Source organism: Botrytis deweyae (assembly GCF_014898535.1).
Source record: "Botrytis deweyae strain B1 chromosome Unknown BDEW_016, whole genome shotgun sequence".
In the NCBI taxonomy this organism is placed as follows: domain Eukaryota; kingdom Fungi; phylum Ascomycota; class Leotiomycetes; order Helotiales; family Sclerotiniaceae; genus Botrytis; species Botrytis deweyae.
In genome coordinates this window covers 1-19,446 of record NW_024066223.1, presented here as the reverse complement: position 1 = coordinate 19,446, position 19,446 = coordinate 1, and the positions used below count along the sequence as shown (strand labels likewise).

Here is a 19,446-nt window from a genome sequence, read left to right as displayed (position 1 = left end):
CGAGCATAGTATTAACGCCAATCGAATTGCCTATTTGTACATTTTGAGCGAAAGTCATAGCAGAGATACTCACTAGCTCTTCTCAATGTTCGAAATATCCATTTGCTTCACTCGAATGAATTATTCAGGAGTCATCAACATGACAAGCGTTTTAAGGTGCTTCTGGAGCTCTGGTTCCATGCTGAAATATACAATTTGGTGATGAGTCAACTAGCAACACTTCATATGCAGCTAACATCAAACTTGGCAGGTACGAGTAGGTCCTCAACTTTTGGAACGGGTGTGAATGGTTCAAATCTGTTCAAAGGCCTTCATTAGATATCGTGAAACCGCACATCAATCAGGTTTACACCACCGTCTACTCAAAGCTTATCAACTTCATCCTCATTCTTGAACAAGATCACTGTTTACCTTGATTGCTTTTCTACCCAGTATTCACATCACCTAGCATCTTTTCCTACAATGATTTTCCAAGTAAGCGAAGTAATTGCTGAATCTGAATATCAAAAGATTGTGTTCGCATGACTCACTTGCTACGATTCCCCTCCCCCAGTGTGCCTCGTACGCTTTCCTATCACCGTATCGATGAGAATTTGGAAGCTTGAATAAACTCAATCAAGGAAGGTACTGCACGTTTCGTCGCTCCCCAAAGGTCCAGATCACACCAGCGTCAGGTCGATGCAACTGATCCTGAGCCTGCAAAAAAATTGGCAAAGCCGAATAGAGATTTTTTGAATCGGATCCATATAAAGATATTTCATTGCCTGAAGCAAGCTGGTGGCTGGAGAGTGAGAATCGAGAGTTTACTACGAGGTATTGGCATGGAAGAATGAAATCAAGAATCAAGTGTGTGGCAGATTCCTTCCAAATTGTTCCCCCGGCCTGATATAATAAATGCTCGATCTCCTTTACGGCAGTATCCATGGATGATTATGAACTAGTCAGCCCATTGTCGGCTTCGAAAAGATCATCGTACTGATGAATAATGGCCCTTCGATGGTGTTTGATGAAGATGGTGGGAGTAATAAGATGTGGAATCTTTTGGTTTTGAATAGGATGGTTATGAATATTCCATCACCATCTAAGCGGGTGGTGAAATACGACAAGATGAAAGAAGAGTTACTTCTCGATGGAAAGTATCATTGCACAGTTTCTGTAACTGAGGTATCCAGGATTGTTTCTGCATACCTACTGTAGTCAATTTCTAAGATATGCTTACGTAAAAGTCATACGCGGCATTGAGGAGTTTCTAGGACCACTTTGTTTTAACTGATAACTTCACTAATAAGTGAAAGAACTGCACGCCTCCGATGATTGTGTCAAAAAGAAGAGAGGAATCAATAAAGATTCCAAAGGCTCGATGATGACTTACAACTACGAACTCAAATTATATTTACCTTTTTTGAAGACTACAGAGGGAGGGAAGATTGTCAGAAACATGGGCACACCAGCACTTTTCATCAATTTTTTGAGTCAACGCTTCAGTTCACAGTCATGATATGTATAGGTATGACTCTAATCCTTAGTAAAATTCATATGATTCGAACTAGGAAACTCGAGTCATTGCTCCAGTGACTTTAATCCTGTCAAAGTGCTTATAGCTCGCAGCTCTTCTCAAACTTTTCTGAGTTCACAAAATCACAAATAATCAAACATCCTTCAGTATTCGTTCTGCATATCAAACCTCAACAAATCGAAACTACACACAGTACCATAAGGCACATTTTCAAACGCAAGACTAAATCAAGAAAGACTTTCAAACTTCCATATCTTATCATGGCTCATCGGACTCTTGATTCCCTGAGTTTTGGCCAACCAAGAGCAGGTCAAAGTCACACACACCAAGTTATCGATGTCAAAGAATCTTTGAAAAAACGAGAAAATCCAAAAACGCCAGAACCGCAGTGCCACCATGTACTCGATTTAACGAAGTTTCTTGAAAGAACCATCAATGTGTCTAGTGCGGTTATTGATAGTGCACTTGATCGCAAGCGTAAAGCACTTGATTTGTTACGTAATCGTTCCCCTTTCCCGGACAACTACATTTTCTGGGGTTATGGCGGGCGACCTGAGCCTCGTCCACTGTTGAGGAATCATGGTCAGGCCACAGAAGTAGATCTCGCATGGCTCTTTGCAATCTTCAACACCATTTTTTTCATGAATGCACTTCCAAGCAATACCAGGGTCGTTCGGAGAAACAATTTTCTCTTCGGTCATGAGCTTAGGGTTACTCTCCTTGAAAAAAGAATTGCAATCTTGACTTGCGCTATTGTCGACAACGTTCATGCCGGGTTTGAGAGGAGAGACGATCATAAGTTTCATCCTCCCATGATCGACGTCCCTTCTAGGCTCGTTGATCCTTTCGGTCCCGGACACGTGGTTGTTACTTGGAAGGATCAAGTTGGTAGTCTCTTGGGGTCAATGATCGATCTCTTTATACAGTACTACAGTTGTAGACATGATGAATGCTGGAATAATAAATACACTCATGGTAAAGATCACAGAGGACAAGCGTGGCAAGTTATCGCATACCGTTTCGAAACATCCCCAACAATGAAACAAACCCAAGAGGCATTGGGAAGTCCTATAGATTTGCAAAGAATGGAAGATTATCATTTGGATTTGAATCATTGGAGTTTAAGAGAGCTTGGCAGCCTTGAGAGTAACTTACTCCGCAGCAGGATTGAGACGTGGGGCTGGGCACCGGACAGTCAACTGTCGTGTGTAAGAGCTGTTCAAGAGTGGAAACGAAGCCAGGCCAGAGAGAAAGAAAGGCGGGCTATGGCCAGAGAGAAAGAAAGGCGGGCTATGGCCAGAGAGGAAGAAAGACTGGCTGTGGCCAGAGAGGAAGAAAGACGGGAAAGAAGAAGGCGGGCTGCGGCCAGATTCACAGAACGGCGGGCTAGACATCGTTATGAAAGATGATTTGGAAAAAGGGAAGGATAGCTATGGATGTGTACGTACATCTCAACTGTACTAATACTTAAGCAATAAAGCTAGCGTGACTTTACACTTTCTACTTTGCTTCGATCATTCTTGCTGCTTCCATTTGTTGAGTAGGATGATATCATATTATTTCAGTCAGTAAAATTTACATGTCAAATGTGACTCCTGTTAAATTTTGACCGATGTGCACTCTCACAGTCATTAGCTCATGATTCATAACGGATGCGTTTGGCTAGATAATGAATGAATGTTAATAATCAGTAATTCCTCCACCAACAAATTACTTACACTGTCATTCAGTGATTTCCCTATTGATTCTTCCTTAACTCCAAGCAACATTTGTTCTGCATACCACGCTGCAACACCTTCAGCAATAAGAAATAAAATCAAGCAGATTACGACATAGCAATTTCCACAAAGAAAACCCATATCACACGAACACTTTTGTAAAGAAAACATGCCTTGCAAACATCAGCAATATACCGCCACGACACTTTCGGGACCATTTGTATTTGCCAGGCCATACAAATACGATACCTCCGGGTTGGTTCAAGCCCTTGAAGACAGCCTCAATCCATCTGGAGATGAATTCAAATCGTTACGGGAAGACATTCTATACAGAATCGAAAATCATACAGATCAGACATTTTTGAGAAAAATGGACGACGATAACCCTGAAAGACTATCCCTCAAATCATTGGACTTAATATTCGCAAGATTCAACGCCTATTTTTTCAAGAATACTCTTCCGCAAGATACAATAATCTTTCGAAAAGCTAAAAACAACATAAGTATCTTACCAGGATGTTGCGTCTCTTTCAAAGAAGCCTCGTCATTAGCCGTTCTCGCTGCTGCAACTAGAATCTTCCACAGTTCTACCCGCGAGATCGATCGTATTGAGCCACCCTGCCTATTCCTTCCGTCTAAGGGTACTTGCTCTCCCAACAGCAGCCCTGGAGATGACGTAAGCGCTCTCCTAGAAGCAATGATCGAACTCTATCTGCAATGGTACAGTTGCTGTAAGCCCAGCTGTCTGGAAAGTATTACCGCGTGTGGGAAGCTCGGCAGAGGACAAGCATGGCAGAAGATCGCCAACCTGTTAGAAAGATCTGAGATGATGAGCGATATGCAGACTTTGATTGGTTCGCAAGTGCGCTTGAGAAGATATGAGGAGTTTGTTAGGGAACTGAGCTCGTGGGACAAGCCGAGGAGGTTGATATCATTGGATTTGTTACGGGAATTGGGGTTGGTGGCATGGACTGTGGATGATTTTGTGAATGCTGTGGAGGAGTTAAATAGAAAGACACTTACTTCCCCAAGGGGATGAATTTAAATAGTGAGGAGTTTGATAGCGGGGGGATATCTTCATTTCTTTTATGTATTAGTAGATAGTCGAACAATGAAGTCAGCGTGATTTTTACTCTCATTTGGTTGTTATACTGAGTATTATTTGTATTTTCTTAGAGGTTAGCTCTTATAATAAGAAGGAATAATAGTATTATAAGGATAGTGGAAGATCTAATCAGTTTAAGCTTGAGGGATAAATCGAATATATAGAATAAGAGTTGAATTTAGAAGAGCTAGGCTGAGTTGAGATGAAATTGCTTGCTTTTTTCTAGAATTTCTTTAAAGAATATTCTAGGTTTATATAGTTTATAATAAAATTCCAGTATATTCCATACTTATAAATAAAATCGATTTAAATCATATCTTATAAAATCACTTTAAATAATAAAAAGAAAGTATAATTAATTAATTTAGCGAGATTTCCTGTATACTTCCATCTAGTTCTATTTCATTCTATTCCATTATAAATCAATTTGATAAGAGATACTATTATACAACTATATAATAATATAATTTTATAATATAAGATTATATTATATATGTATTAATTATCAATATATCCCTTATTTGATAAGATATTAGTAAGTGATTTAGTGGACTTATTATGAATCCTTATATATTTATAGATTGATTTCTAGATGTCTGTATACTCTAATGCGACTCTTACCTGACTAACTAATATATCTTGTAGATGTATGATGGTCAATCATTAATTAGGTACTATCTAATTGGCAATCACCATATATCAGATCTCCTTCTCAGTTTCAAAGTTTGATAAATCAGTTGATACTCAAGTTAACTACCTGTCAATATCAGTGCCTAGCAATACAAATACAAACGACTTAAATCTTGATGTATAGAGAGTTAATTCTTGATCACGTATATCTTGTCTCGTCGTATCAAAGTTCTCTAATTCTATTTATCCCCTTTCTCCCTGAAGGAAGATGAGTAATGAATTACCGAATTACCCCTAATCAATGCTTTACAGACTAGAAGATCCGGATACCTCATGTTCAATTAATACGGTATCGTGGCCTGGACTTGTGGAAAAAAATACAAGCTTTGAGTCAAAGCAGCTTGGGATATCAATTTTTCAGACTATTGTGATATACAAATTGAATTGAGGTATTCGAAGTTTCTGGTCTCTGATCTGTTTTCTTAACCATTAGAAAAATGGACTATTCATACAGTACAGTATGAGAAATTGTTGAAGTGACGGCTTTCGAACTTGGTTCGTTCCAACGCCAGTAAAAGAAGTGAATAATCCTCGAATAATCCTCGGCAAGATGTGGGACTACTGTTAGGGATTTTGCTTGGAAAACAACTGTAGGTCACCAACTGTTTGCTTATCATCCACCACCTTCCGCTTAATCATACCATTTACTGAACTTTCTGACCACTTTGAATTCGAGAGACAGAAAACAAAAATGTACCAAAAGGATCTAAGTATCTTACTGTCGTTGCAAAATATTGCTGCAACCATCATCGTTTACTTCGGTAGTCTTGCTTTCTACCGCCTGTTCTTACACCCTCTTGCACAATTTCCAGGGCCAAAACTAGCAGCCATCACAAGATACTATGAAGCATATTATGATATCGTACAGAATGGTCAATACAAATTCAAAATCGCTGAAATGCACAAGAAATACGGTTTGAACAGATGACTATATCTTATCTCTCAGATCATACATGAAGGCTAATCATTCACCAAGGTCCAATCATCCGCATCAGTCCTTACGAGCTCCACGTCATTGATCCAGCCTTTTTCGAAAAGCTCTACCGCCAAGATGGGCGTTGGCACAAGTATGGTTGGGCTTTAGATGGGTTTTCTGCAGGAGGTACTACTATCTGCACGGCTGATCATGATATCCATAAGGCTCGTCGCCTACCTCTAAATGCTTTCTTCTCCAAAGCTCAAGTTGCCGATAAACAAGATTTAATCCGTCGGAATGTTCAGAAGATTTGCGATCGTATCGCGCAATTTACTAGCACAGGACAGATAGTCAACCTAGGCGCTGCTACGAGCGCTTTCACTAGAGACGTTTCAACGGAATTTATTCTCGGAAAATCATATAACAGTCTTGATAAAGAAGACTTTGATATTGGGATGACAAATGTCTTCCAAGGATCTGGTCATATCTGGCGCATAACCAAGCATATCACTTGGTTTGGTCCCACTATGAAATCGATACCCGTAGACTGGGTTATTAAAGTTGCTGATGATGGTACAAAGGCTTTCTTCCGCTATCTGAAGGTAAGCCATCTCATTTTTACGTGAAGTTTCATCATAAACGAGTACTTTATAGGAAACTACACATGATACGAAGGAGCTTTTAGCCGCAATAGCTTTGTACGATCCAGATGACAAGGCTCCCCGCACTATAGTCCACGAAATTCTATACTCCAAGCTTCCAGCTAAGGACAAGAAGTTTGAACGTGTCTTTGACGACGTAGCTACAGTGACAGGAGCTGGTTTTGAGACAACTGCTAGCGTTTTACGCTTAATCATTTTCCACGTTTTCAACAACCCTGAAATCCTCGACCGACTACGCAAGTAACTTTCGTTTGCCTCGATCTCTCCTTCTGACTGGTCGAAGTAAAGACACTTGAGCAACTCCCATACTTATCATCAATATTGATGGAAGGTATGCGTCTCAGCCCTGCCATTGCTTCACGACCAGCAAGAATTTCTCCCGATAGAGAGCTCACATATCGAAAATGGCGTATCCCTTCTGGCACACCTATTGGTATGACGACACTGTTAATGTACACGGATGAGAATTTATATCCAGACCCAATGCATTTCAATCCTGAGCGGGGGATGGATATCGATGTCCGAAGGAAGCACGACAAAACTTATGCTCCCTTTTCGAGGGGAACGAGGATTTGTCTCGGCATGAAGTATGTCTCCTTTTGACTTGATGTTATATTTCCCGTTGCTGACATTATTTTTTAGTCTCGCATGGGCTGAGATGTATATGCTTCTTGCCGCTCTTTTTCAACGATTTGATTTCCACTTTGAGGGCGTTACTTCAAAGGACTTTGAATGTGAGAGTGATCAGTTCATCATTGGGACTAGTTGGAAGGGCGTCTTGAACGCTTTTGTCACTTCTTGTGAATAATATGCTCTGAAGTGAAAATCTAGGGCAGGAGACTGAGGTCTAAGATCAGGACTTGTTGGCGTTGGGCGCACGGTACGCTATTCAAGAGTGGAAATTCATAAGCTTCGGATCCCGCTTTTCACGTTCAACATCGATTGGGTAGCTAGTATAAATTTACTCATACCATGATTATTCTGTTGATAATATTGATTTCCAGGCCCTCAGTTTAACAAATCGCTTTAAATATATCCTGAAAGATGAATACTGACTTGGGTACATGCATATTCCTAAAAAGGCCAAACGAGCCGTAATAATTCGGACAATTACGGTAAGGACCTCCCCACAAACGAGGGGAATTCTTTAATATAAAAGCCACACTAGTACTATGCCCAGAAAACCTCGTAACTATTTTTGAATCTAACAATCATTCAAGCAAGAGGCCTCAATACAATTTCTCCAGTGACTCACACCGCCTTCATCTTCAGTGCCACAGGCAGTCAAGGGAGCGCTTTGTGCCAACAGCTCCGCGATCTTGACTGGAATATCCATGCAACAACGCGCAACCTCGAGTCACCCGGAGCACGTATATTGAGAAATCGTGGTGTACAGTTTACACAAAGCGATTGGGAAGACATGGATGCCCTCCGCAATTCTATGAGCGGCTGCGAAAAACTCTTCCTGTGTCTACATCCCAAGCTCGACGATTTAGATTATGAGTGTCGACAAGCCGAGAAAATCCTCAAAGTCGCAAAGGAGGTAGGTGTAAAGCAGGTCGTTGCATCTACGAGTCTCGGAGTGAGTATGCTTGGTACTGGGATACACATTACACCCGATTCCTTTATGGCCAAGCATCTCGCGGGAAAAAAGGGAGTGGAACAGGCGGTTATTGATGGGAATTTTGAACATTGGACGTTTCTCCGTCCTGCCTTCTTCATGGCGAATTTTCTAGAGCCGAAAGTACATAGATACCCCGAGTTGCGAGAAAAGGGTACGTGGACAACAGCCATGACCGCCGAGGGAAAGTTTGCATTGATTGATCACGTCGATATTGCTAAAGTTGCTACTGCAGCGTTTCAAGACCCGGAAAAGTTTCACGGATGCGCAATCGGGCTGGCTAGTGAATTTGACTATCCCGGAGATTCTTAATCGGCTTGGAGAAATCATTCAACTGCCCCTTGAAGCAGTATTTATGACAGAAGAGGAGATTACGAAGCAAAAAGACTCAAATGTCTTTGTTAATTCACAAATTGCCATGAGATGAATGTCGGAATATGTCGATATGGAAGAACTTTCTAGGCTCGTTGCGTTGACGACATTTGAGCAATTCCTTGCGAGGAGGACATCGTGAAGAGGACATATTTATGATTAGTGTGAATGCTTATTCTACACCTATTATGTATCCGAGTAGCGGTATAGCAAAGGCCGAGCCAATTCATCGAATTTGTTTCAAGAAGTCGCTCCTGATTAAATGATTCAATGAGGTATTTCGTACATCCACTTATTGTTTTAATGATGTTCATCCTGTTCAAATATGAAATATACAATCGCGATCCCATCATGTTCGCAGAAATTAAAATATTGTCGAGCGACAATAAATCACAACCCCAATGGTCTCAATGTATCTTACTATCCAAATGCCTTTCGCCAATCTCCGCCACCTCTAGATCATCACTTTCTGCCCGCGTTCTTCCCACCACTGTAGTAGCCTCTCTTTTCCTGTCTATTCGCTTTAAGCCCCACAACAAAACCGTGGTCCAGATTGCAAGAGCAATACACGTTCCAATCATCGCCCACATTCCCTTTATGAATCTAGGCGCCTCAACCGCGCCGTAAAATAGTAAACTCCACCATGCATTTACAGCACTACTACCACAATTCATACTCGCTATCACTATTGCTCTCAAGGCGTCGTTTTCGAATCTCATGGCTTCGTTGGTCCATGCGAAGAAGGTCGCTTGACAAGCGTAGACAGAACCAGCCCAATAGTATGCTGCAAATATTGTTGCTACATTGGAAGTTGTGAGTATCATAGCGGAAGTTACGATTCCGGTAATTGCGATGAAATAAGCGACAAGGTAGCGTTTGCCGTTGAGAAAATCTGTAAGAGTTGCCCAGAAGAGGGTAAATATGATACCAACAGCTGGAACACCAGTAGGATAATTGTTGAGTTGAGAAATTGAATATTTGCCCATGGATTTCATGTATAATGAAAGTAATGAATTTGAAGAGAAAGATTCGCTTTCTCCAGCAATAATCCACAGAATAACGAATCCATACCAGTACCATGATGTGACGACAGTTTTGAGAAATGCAAAATTCCAGAGACGATGTTCGGGCACTTCTGGAACACGTGTTTTAGCGAGATCACGCTCAACCGGGGTGAGATAGAATGCGGATGTTGTGGTCGGAGTATCTGGGAAAAGAAGAAAGCCATAAAGGGCAATCGGGAGAGTGATAAGTCCGTCAATGATAAACAGCCAGCGCCAGCCGCTCATTCCTTTCACACCATTCAAGGATGAATGAATGCCGGTTTGGATAAACCCTCCAAACATAGTACCAGCAAGACCAGAAGAAGTAAAGATGCCGCTGCGCTTTCCGAGCTCTCGAGGAGTGTACCATGATCCGAGAATGTAATGGGTACCAACAAATGTGCTGCTTTCAGCAAGACCTTGGAAGAAACGGATAGCCATTATATCCCGAGGGTGATGAACGGATGCAGTGATCATAGTTAGACAGCCCCACAGAACCATCATTGATGGGAAGAAAATGCGAGGTTTGATGTAGTAGAGTGCCAGATTACTAGGAATTTGTCCAATGATGTATCTGGAACACCATTAGTATAACTGAACACATATTAGATGGCCAAATACAGAGAGTCCTGGAAATCACAACCAGTCTTATGAGGATTGAGATGAGAATTCAGGTATCAATTAGAAACACTTCGGTCATAGCATATTAAGAACTTCAACAGAGACCTAACACATACCCAACAGTGAAAACGGTATTAATAAGGTTATATTGATTACCCACGAACCCCAACTCTTCCTTCATTCCACTAACATACGCATTTGCCAAATTCGATCGATCCAAATAATTCGTAAAATAAGATAGACAGCAAAATGTTAAAATGAAGAAGTCTGTAAGTATTAGAAATTCGACTAATGAACATTCGATTGCACGAGCCATGCATGATAGATCCAAGAACTCACCTAGTTTCTGTACCAGCTTTCTCTCTCCTGGATGCTCGTAGGGATGGGAGATATATTCCCTCACACGTGACATTGCCATGATCGAAGACAGCTTCTTTGGACTGGTCAAGCGTGACCTGAGCTGATGAACAATAGTTACGGCTCAGACCGAAGTACTTTTTGGCATGTAAATGAGGAAACCAAAGCTTGATATATCTTTGGCTTTGATATCTTCGGCGTGGATATCTTCGGCGTGGATATCTTTACTGCGTACGGCAATCCGTGTGAATCTATGTATCCCCGCAGACAAGCATTAACCCCACTTCCAACGATAACGGTTCTATCAAAGCATAACGTTTGAGATGCCGAAGATAACAGTACACCTCAATCAGCCGATAGACTGCGATGTTCACTTGATGGTAGAAAATCTAATGGTATTGAGTATCTAGGCTCGAGCTGGACAAATACTGAAAAGAGGAGAAAAATCGTTGTACCCCACCCTGTCAATCTGCTATTTCTCCGAAAATCACCCGGATAGCTCAGCCATTTTGTGCCCCTTCCATCCAAACCCTTCCTTCCACAACGCCAGACCAAATAGCAGTCTTAGACCATATGTTCCCCAAGATTCTGCAAACTCCTATCATCATAGATTTCCGCGTTCGAAGTTCTATTACGTTTGATTCTCGAGTCTCTCAGCCGAGGAGACAATGCTGTTATCGGCTTCAGTGGATGCAACTGAGGTGAAATGTCAAACTAGTAAACGGTTAAAAGCTGCCAAGCAGTCTAATGATGGGAGTCTTACCTGTAGCTTTCTTGTGTTCCTCGTCGTGTGCTTTCTAGTCAATCCTATTCGCGTTCTCCTCGCAAGACTTTTTTGACAATCTGCTCTGCGGTGGTCTCTCCCATCGAAAGCAATATTGTCCAAGTTCCATAGCAATACGTCTCGATCGAATTCCCGTTCCTAAAACCGGCTCTCCATCCAACGTTGTGCCAACTTCGTAGGGGACATCATAGTCAGATATAGGAGGTGGTCTTTCCGGCCATGCAGGTCGGTTAGGTGCCTTGAGATATTGTTCCATGATACCGCCAGATTGTCGTTTCTTTACCCATTCGTTTAGAAACTCGCGGAATACAGAAACATCAGCGTCCAGTTCACGATTGCAGACCCATTCTGGGAGATTTTGAACCATGTCCATATTTCGTTCCCAATGGGGGATCCCAGTAAAGTATGAATCGTTTGTTATGAGCTGATGTAAGGTGTATATCACGCCGCTCACGTCGTCACGATTATCCATCAACCAAAAGCTTCCACATGAGGCCCTATCAAAGTCGAACAAAATGAGCTTTTGTGTATCGGGATCGATAAGTAAGTTCCGTGGTGCAATATCTTGATGCATGATTCCCAAATTCAAGTTCAGGAAATCGACGACTTCAGTAAGTTGTTGTAACCACTCAAATCGAAAGGGTATCTTTGGATTGCTCAGACTTCCACCTGGAATATACTTCGTTGTGAAGCCGATCACACGGGACTCCACGTCTTCGAGAACGACGCCATCGAACTGCACTAGGTTGGGATGCGGTGGCAGACTTCTGAGAAGGTTCATTTCGTTCCAGGCCATTTGTACTCTTAGTGGTTTTTCCAAAACATTGAATTTGAAGGCGACCATTCGAGTGTTCCGGCTCTCGTCTTCGTATGATGAAAGATCAACAAATGGTGCAAGTCGATCGAGCTCTTTAAGCTGGGAACGCTTGATTGTACGACATCCAGCTAGCGATTCAATAGTCGAAAATGGTGGATAAGCAATGAACAAAGCTTCGTCCTCCTCCGGATCTGTGGAGACCCCGCAAATGAGTCCATCGTTGTCGACGTCAACTGCTCGAATTTCTGGAGATAAACAATCAGCAAATTGTGCCAGCATGGCGACCTCTTTATCTTCTCCCGGTGGAAAATCCTTTCTTTTGCCTTTGAGTTTGATCAGACGCAATTGATCCCAATCCCAGACATTACAATAAGCATCATCACTAAGGTAGGTTTGACCTTCGGACCAGAACCTATCTTCAAGTGGAATCATTCTGGCGAAATAGAATGATGTGGTGTTACTCCGAGTATTTTGAAGAGTAACAAAATTCGACCGGAAATATTTATTTGCTAGAGAGAGTTTATTGACTTTATGTGACTTATTAGAGGGTCGGCAGTGTGGTACTTCCGTAAGATTAGGTAACACAAGCGTCGGGAAGTGTGTGACACGTGACTTTCACCTGACTATGGGCACGCTGAAAATTGAGCAACTCGATGCAGGCCAGATTGTAGATGAAGATACATGAAGACTGATACATACTCGCAGATCTTGGAATTAGTATTAGTGCTAAGCAGTTATCAACAATTCAGTTCAACTATTCCCTCCAACTTTTTACAGGTATGCGCAAGATTATTCACGAATGTTGCACATTCAGAAACTATACTGGCAAAACAGAACATATAGGTTTGTGAATGGAAAGAAACTATCAGCAGCTATGTTGCTTATAGTCTTCATAATAGTTCAAGAAAATCTGCAATGTCATTAATTATCCTACCATCAATCCAAAGCTTTCAACTCTACTACAGGCCTATCATTCTTCTCAGTCATTCTATTTCTACCTCAACTACGAAGCGTCCTTTAATCAGCAATGGCAGCAGTCATCCCACCTGGCCAGATTGGAACAAACGTTGCGAATCAACACGTCAACGACCCTAGGAATCCCAACAACTGTTTCTGCGGTTGGTACATTTACTATTCTAGCGTGTGCGGTCATGCATTCCAGGAGGTTGCAGTACAATGCGGCGCTCGAACTACGCCATCCGGAAGAAGCGGCTTTTGTAGAAGTCCAGCACCGAGGAATATTATTCAGGCCCCGCAGATCAATGCGCAGTGTAGTTTTTGCTAACTGGGGTCGGTGGAGAGGGGAAGGACCGAAGAAATGAAGGAAGGTTAGATTAATGGGGGAGGAAGACATATGAGAAGAGCTACACCTGAGATTTTTCGATTGTTGCCCTAGGTATCTAGGACACAAACGAGTTGGGTGTGCTCTATCCTATCCACTTGGAGCTTAATCATTTCAGATGATTAGCTGGCAAGGAACTCATGGTCAGGTTCAGATAATGCATTACGATCTCCAAACATGCGTCCCACTATCTGACTTGAGCTTGTATGCCTTGGGTGATTTTTAAAAATGAGGTGATGGATTTAATGGTTTGATGTCACTGTGAATGGGTTGAAGTCTCTTTGCTAAACACCACGAGATAAGTACTGGATAAATCAGCAAAGACTTGCAGTGAAGAACTTAGAATAGGGGAGTAATGGGGGAAATATCTTCCCCGATGTCGGATTTGATAGTTCAAATGCATAGTAGACATTGAATATGATGTCTTAAGGACTTCATGGGATATCCAAGCTCGATAAGTTATTTACCACCACATCCATCGAAACGGCGAATACGAAAAATGCGAATCCAAGTACACAAGCTTTTCAAACCCTATCAAAAACCAAAACGCCTGCCAGAGAACCATGCTGAATATTTCGACGAAGAAGTACAAAATAGAATAATATATCAAGCTGTCACGCCTATTCACCACCCGGTCCACCAGGTCAAAGTGACATGACACCACAACTGCATCCATGAGAACATCAAATAGATGGCCCGTCTTTTCATTGATCTTCGCGCGTCTGTAAGCCTATTCTCCAGTGTTTTATATCAGTATACGCATTGAACAACGACTGAAACGGCAGAAGATGAAAGATGAGTCACTAACCTCCGCATAACTCGCATCCTCAGAAAGCTCTCTAATTCTTCTAAACATCAATCTCCCATTCGCGCGTTCCTCATCACTAAATTTCTGCACGAAATCCTCCCGAGTCTGCGCAACTATTTCATCGGCCGCTTCTTGTAGTTTTTTGGCATCTTCTAGGTCCAGCCCGTCAAGTTCTCCGATAGACGCGTTTCTGATAATCGGGTGGCAAAGGTAGAGCGTAGAGATGTAGATTTGGACTTCTTGTATTACGACGCATTTGAGCGAAGAGCTCTTGTTCCCAGAATTTGAAATGATTTCTGCGCGGACGTTGGGTCCTGGTGAGGGTGCACTTTTTGGACATCTTTGAGTGTAGGTGATGGATGTGAGAGATTGAATCAAATGAATATATCCAGAACTAACGAAGAGGTTCCTTTGGCTGATAAATAGATGGAAGATGTAATGATACTATCTAGTTAGAACTATCTAGGTAGAAAAGCAAACGCTTTTCAGCGTCTGCCTATCGGACTATGCAGTCGCTTTCCCCTCAGCCATACAATTTTTACTCAACATCCATGTGCCGGAATCGTGCATATTTTATAACAGCCTCCGATTGTTCAGTTCTGCCTAGGAGATTTACTACAATTCTCGATCAATGGAAAGAAAATAAGGAATCGCAATCAACTACGCCACTCTTCTTTTCAATCAACTCTCACCATCTAGCAAAAGGGGGGTGATAATAGAATCCGAAAAAGTATCTTCGGTACTCTGATACGAAACTACCGCATATATACACCGTTTGACGAGCAACTATTCTACGAAAGTAACATACTTAAACATATCATGGAACGATGTTGTCAACTGTAAATGATTCACTCGGATCATCTCTCTCAACGCCGGAGGATCAGACTGGAAATTTCTACCCGGCCTAACATGCAGCCCAATCACAAATGTGCCGTGCCGACAACAAAGCAGTTATCCGAACCGCAAGCCACCATTATGATGAAAAAAGTTCAAAACGACAAAGATTACTAAATCTCATGCTCATGAATTTAGGCAAAAACAAACAAAAACCTAATTTCCAAACCAAAGCCAAAACAAGAAACTAATTTGTGCTACTAACTATTCAGTCACATGCTTTCGTAAAATGCTAACACAGCCACAAATAAGCAGCTGGTGCCACGACATAATTGTTTCAAAACAAACGTGGAGAAATCCAGTCTTGAAAGTTTCTTATCGGTCCTGTCGGTCCTGTCGGTTCTATCGGTCCCATCTTATCTTACCAACTTCACGGGTTTTCATATCCATTTCGTCGTGATTCATAGAGTGCATATGTATCTATGGAGTACGTCTTCCCTCCCGTAATGTAAATCATTGGACTCTACATATGTTACTGCACTCCTCTCTCCTGCATGAATTCCTCTATTTTCCACGCTCGTCTCCATCAAAAGACCTGCGTGCAAGCGTACACAACGTACAGAAGCGAGCGGGAGACCGCCGGCGCCGAATGGCTCCATAGCGGTAAGCGACAGGACGTTGAATTTCGTCCTCGCATGCTTCGGAGTCCATAAAAGATTGGGATATGATTTAATAGCACAGATTAATTCTTCTAGGGAGTAAGCTTTTTTTTTTCTTTCCAAGGAAGAGGTGACTTGGATGCATGTAAGCCTAACAAATCTTGCTGTTGGACCAAAAGTTCGACGACACGATGCACGATGGAGATTCACATTTCCACTTTCATGCATGAGGTTGCTTTGGGAAGGGATATCCTATTGGACGAGAAGGATTCTCTTCCGTATACACTGGTCCCGTTCCTCTTCTTAGTGAAGAACGATTTCGGTTTGATAATTTTTGAATCCAATGATTTCGAAGTGATTTTAGATATTAGTGGAGGGGAATAAACGATGATGATCCAATGAAGGGGTAAGTTCGAGAGCTAGAAAGAAGAAGCTCTCGCCTCATTGATCGATAGGAGATTTTCATCCCCATAAGTATTTTTTACTATTTATGAACCAAGAATCCAGGATGCCATTGCCATCACGATTCACGATTCATTCACCCCAAGAAAGAATCCACAACATTTCTCAAGGAAAGACTAAAACTCCCCCTTGCAAAATAACTATCACTCCACATAAATTATGTGAAATCGGTTTGATTCTCCGATATGTCCCCTCCAAACCTTCCAAAAGGCACCTTGAAATCCGATCATCCCATCTATCATCGTGGACTTGTATACTTCTATACATATAACTAATACATATACCTACAAGCCCAGGTATACCTACATGCTTAAATGAAGTCGTGACCCAGTTCTCCACAGGTATTCATCTCCATCCTAACATCATTCACAAACCCATCCATACAAATAAACCTCTCAAATCCCTCACTCTTCGCTGTCCCACGAATTTCCTCAGTTGATCTGCCATACTTACCTCCTTTTCCTTTCTTTCCACCTACCTACCTGCTTGACGTACCTGCTTGACGGAACGGACTCTCTCACGTCCTACATTTCTCGTTCCCCAAAAAATTCCCACTTAAATCTCCCCCGCCATCAGCTCTTCACCGCACTTTTTTGGCGGTAAAGAAGTAGCTTGCTTGCTTGATTGCTCGCTCAGGGAATCTACTTCTTATTCTTTTCACAAGCCAAAAATTCCATTCACTTCTTTTCCAAATCTTCTTTACGATACCACATTCCGAAAAATAAGAAGCCGGTCTTCTCCTTTTCTCTCAAAAAATATACCCATATCATACGTTCAAAAATGGCTCCTCCTATCACAGAAACCGTTACCATTATCAATAAATCGGGGAAAGTAGTCAGCACTGTAAGTATTTCTTTCGTTTTCCCGAGGTTTTCCCTTGGAATTCCCCTCATCCGATGTTACACACATACAAAATGATGCGGTGACTAACCAGCACATTTTTGGAAAAAAATAGGGAAAACAACTCGTAAACATCTTCAAAGATGCCAAAGCCGCATATCAAGAAAAGAAAGCACAATTGAGAGAAGAACATTATCTTCGGGAAGAAGCACGATCATATCGAGCACAGAGACGCCTCAACGAAGCTCGATATGAAATTGAAGAGGCACGAGGAGGAGGGGGAGATGATGCACAATCGATAGCTTCGAGAAGATCTCATAGATCTCATCGTTCACATCGTTCTCATTCTTCTCGTCAGGAACCAAGAGATTCGTCTCGTCCTCCTCTTACCATCAATAACTATGAGGAATTCCCAGATACGCAAAGTTTGGCCAGTGGCCGCTCCCATCGTTCTCATCGTTCCCACACGAGAACCCGCCAGGAATTTAATTTCGATGATTTGGACGAGGAAGAAGATATGCAAAGTCTCGCAAGCAAACGTTCACATCGATCTCATCGATCGAAACGAAGTCGTTCGGTTCATGGTTCCAAAGCTCCCACTCAATATGAGCCTGCGGAAACCCATTACGAAGATCCCGAAGAGGGATTTTATGATGACCCTCCTCTAGCCATGTATCGCCAACCATTCGCCGAGACGGAATTGAGTCTCGCGCGGAGACATACAGAGATGGAAGCTGCTCCTCCCATGCCAGGGCATCTCGTAAGGAGAGAAACAGCTCCTGCTACGTATACCAGCGGACAATTAGTCCCACGTGCAACTTCCGTACCTGATCTTCATGATGACTCAATCGATATGGATTTGGCATATGGAGATGCCCATCACTTTGAATCTGACCCCGAGCCAGAATATGAAGAGCCAATCGCCCCGCAACAACTCCCAGCAGAACTCGACGAAACAATGAGTAAACTCGATACTCTTCTCATCGAAGCCCAATGTCTTCACCACACCGCCACAGCTATCATGTCGAATCTCCAAGCCAACCCCGAAGCCATGGCCGCCGTAGCTCTCACCCTCGCCGAGCTTTCCTCCCTCCTCACCAAAATGTCTCCCTCCATCCTCCCCATGCTCAAAGCCAGTTCCCCCGCCATCTTCGCCCTCCTCGCATCTCCTCAATTTCTTATCGCCGGAGGTGTCGCTCTAGGCGTCACAGTCGTCATGTTCAACGGCTTCAAAATCATCAAGAAACTACAAGCCACTCCCGAAAAACCACTGGAAGCTCCCATGGCCATGCAAGCCCTCCCCGCTACCCCCAACTATCCTGACACACCCGGATTCATGGAACCCAAAGACATGCACCATGAGTACGAAGAAGCGATGCCCTACGAGGCCTACGAGGAAGAACTAAGCAGCATCGATATCTGGCGTCGCGGTATCGCCGATGCAGAAATAGAAAGTGTAGGCACAAGTGTAGATGGTGAATACATTACCCCCACCGCAGCACGACAAAAGGAAAGTCGCCACGCAGAGCGAATCCGTCAACGTGCCGCCGAGGAAAGAATCGACGAGAGTGAAGAAGAAGAAGAAAAGAGAAGCATCATGAGTCGCTTGACGAGTAAATCTCGTCGTTCCAAAACTCTTCCCATTAGAGGTAGTCCTTCCGAGTACGAACCTTCCGTCAAGTCTAAAGATGACGATATCGAATCCATCCGTACTTCTCGCACCAAGACTTCAAAATCTACAAAGTCTTCTAAGAGTCATCGATCGAGTCGCTCGAAGAAAGATGAGGATAATGCATCGCTTGCTTCTGAGCGAACGGAACGTATAGAGAAAGAAGAAAAGGAACCCAAGGAAAAGGAAAAGAAAAAGAAGACGCCTTTGAGTATTTTCAGAAGCAAGACGGAGAAGAGTACGAGTTTCAAGGGAAAGGAAAAGGAGAGCAAGAAAATGGGTCATCATCCGCTTTTACTTGAGCTTTGAGATTTGAGCTGAGCTTAAGTTTGACTTCTTTTACGACTTGATCCAGGTTTTGGTGTTCTGGGGGTATTTCGTTCGATGCGTAGCTCATCTCATCTACTCACTCCAAATCAAACGCACCCCACAATCCTCCCAAATTGGACCTCACTTCTTTCTTTCCTCTTCTTTTCTTTCTCTTCTTTTAGCGGATTTTCAACCAATTAGTTGGTCGGTTATTTATTCTGGTTCGGTAGCTTTTGACGAGTATTTCAACTCACCTCAACTCAACTCATCATTCCCTCACTTCTCTTCTTGTTCTCACTCC

General features: G+C 42.5%; 7 protein-coding genes across 7 annotated transcripts; 4 read left to right on the top strand and 3 right to left on the bottom strand.

Moving 5' to 3' along the window:
• Nucleotides 1-1,776: 1,776 nt before the first annotated feature.
• On the top strand, nt 1,777-2,925 carry EAE98_007008 (uncharacterized protein; the record flags this gene model as incomplete). The annotated part of the gene is made up of 1 exon (XM_038954631.1): nt 1,777-2,925. One exon carries the CDS (start codon nt 1,777-1,779, stop codon nt 2,923-2,925), a length of 1,149 nt encoding a protein of 382 aa, XP_038808773.1.
• Nucleotides 2,926-3,403: 478 nt separating this feature from the next.
• EAE98_007007 (uncharacterized protein) lies at nt 3,404-4,273 on the top strand (the record flags this gene model as incomplete). Its single annotated transcript, XM_038954630.1, has 1 exon — nt 3,404-4,273. One exon carries the CDS (start codon nt 3,404-3,406, stop codon nt 4,271-4,273), a length of 870 nt encoding a protein of 289 aa, XP_038808772.1.
• Nucleotides 4,274-5,720: 1,447 nt separating this feature from the next.
• EAE98_007006 (uncharacterized protein) lies at nt 5,721-8,540 on the top strand (the record flags this gene model as incomplete). Its single annotated transcript, XM_038954629.1, has 6 exons — nt 5,721-5,943; nt 6,006-6,547; nt 6,600-6,847; nt 6,952-7,194; nt 7,250-7,341; nt 7,828-8,540. 6 exons carry the CDS (start codon nt 5,721-5,723, stop codon nt 8,538-8,540), a joined length of 2,061 nt encoding a protein of 686 aa, XP_038808771.1.
• Nucleotides 8,541-9,007: 467 nt separating this feature from the next.
• On the bottom strand, nt 9,008-10,682 carry EAE98_007005 (uncharacterized protein; the record flags this gene model as incomplete). The annotated part of the gene is made up of 3 exons (XM_038954628.1): nt 9,008-10,217; nt 10,381-10,531; nt 10,604-10,682. The coding sequence occupies 3 exons, from the start codon at nt 10,680-10,682 to the stop codon at nt 9,008-9,010; spliced, it is 1,440 nt and encodes a 479-aa protein (XP_038808770.1).
• Nucleotides 10,683-11,418: 736 nt separating this feature from the next.
• EAE98_007004 (uncharacterized protein) lies at nt 11,419-12,654 on the bottom strand (the record flags this gene model as incomplete). The annotated part of the gene is made up of 1 exon (XM_038954627.1): nt 11,419-12,654. One exon carries the CDS (start codon nt 12,652-12,654, stop codon nt 11,419-11,421), a length of 1,236 nt encoding a protein of 411 aa, XP_038808769.1.
• A 1,615-nt stretch (nt 12,655-14,269) lies between these two features.
• On the bottom strand, nt 14,270-14,903 carry EAE98_007003 (uncharacterized protein). The gene is made up of 2 exons (XM_038954626.1): nt 14,373-14,903; nt 14,270-14,286 (listed from the first exon to the last, which is right to left on the bottom strand). The coding sequence occupies exon 1, from the start codon at nt 14,710-14,712 to the stop codon at nt 14,539-14,541; it is 174 nt and encodes a 57-aa protein (XP_038808768.1). The 5' UTR covers nt 14,713-14,903; the 3' UTR covers nt 14,270-14,286; nt 14,373-14,538.
• A 1,749-nt stretch (nt 14,904-16,652) lies between these two features.
• Nucleotides 16,653-19,446, top strand: EAE98_007002 (uncharacterized protein). Its single transcript, XM_038954625.1, has 2 exons — nt 16,653-17,170; nt 17,283-19,446. Exons 1-2 carry the CDS (start codon nt 17,108-17,110, stop codon nt 19,143-19,145), a joined length of 1,926 nt encoding a protein of 641 aa, XP_038808767.1. The 5' UTR covers nt 16,653-17,107; the 3' UTR covers nt 19,146-19,446.

Bases quoted from the DNA above. Each gene is read 5' to 3' on its own strand.
- EAE98_007003 (XM_038954626.1), bottom strand. From the start codon at position 14,712: ATGTCCAAAAAGTGCACCCTCACCAGGACCCAACGTCCGCGCAGAAAT.
- EAE98_007002 (XM_038954625.1), top strand. From the start codon at position 17,108: ATGGCTCCTCCTATCACAGAAACCGTTACCATTATCAATAAATCGGGG. The intron at 17,171-17,282 runs GTAAGTATTTCT...GGAAAAAAATAG, and splicing joins CGGGGAAAGTAGTCAGCACT to GGAAAACAACTCGTAAACAT.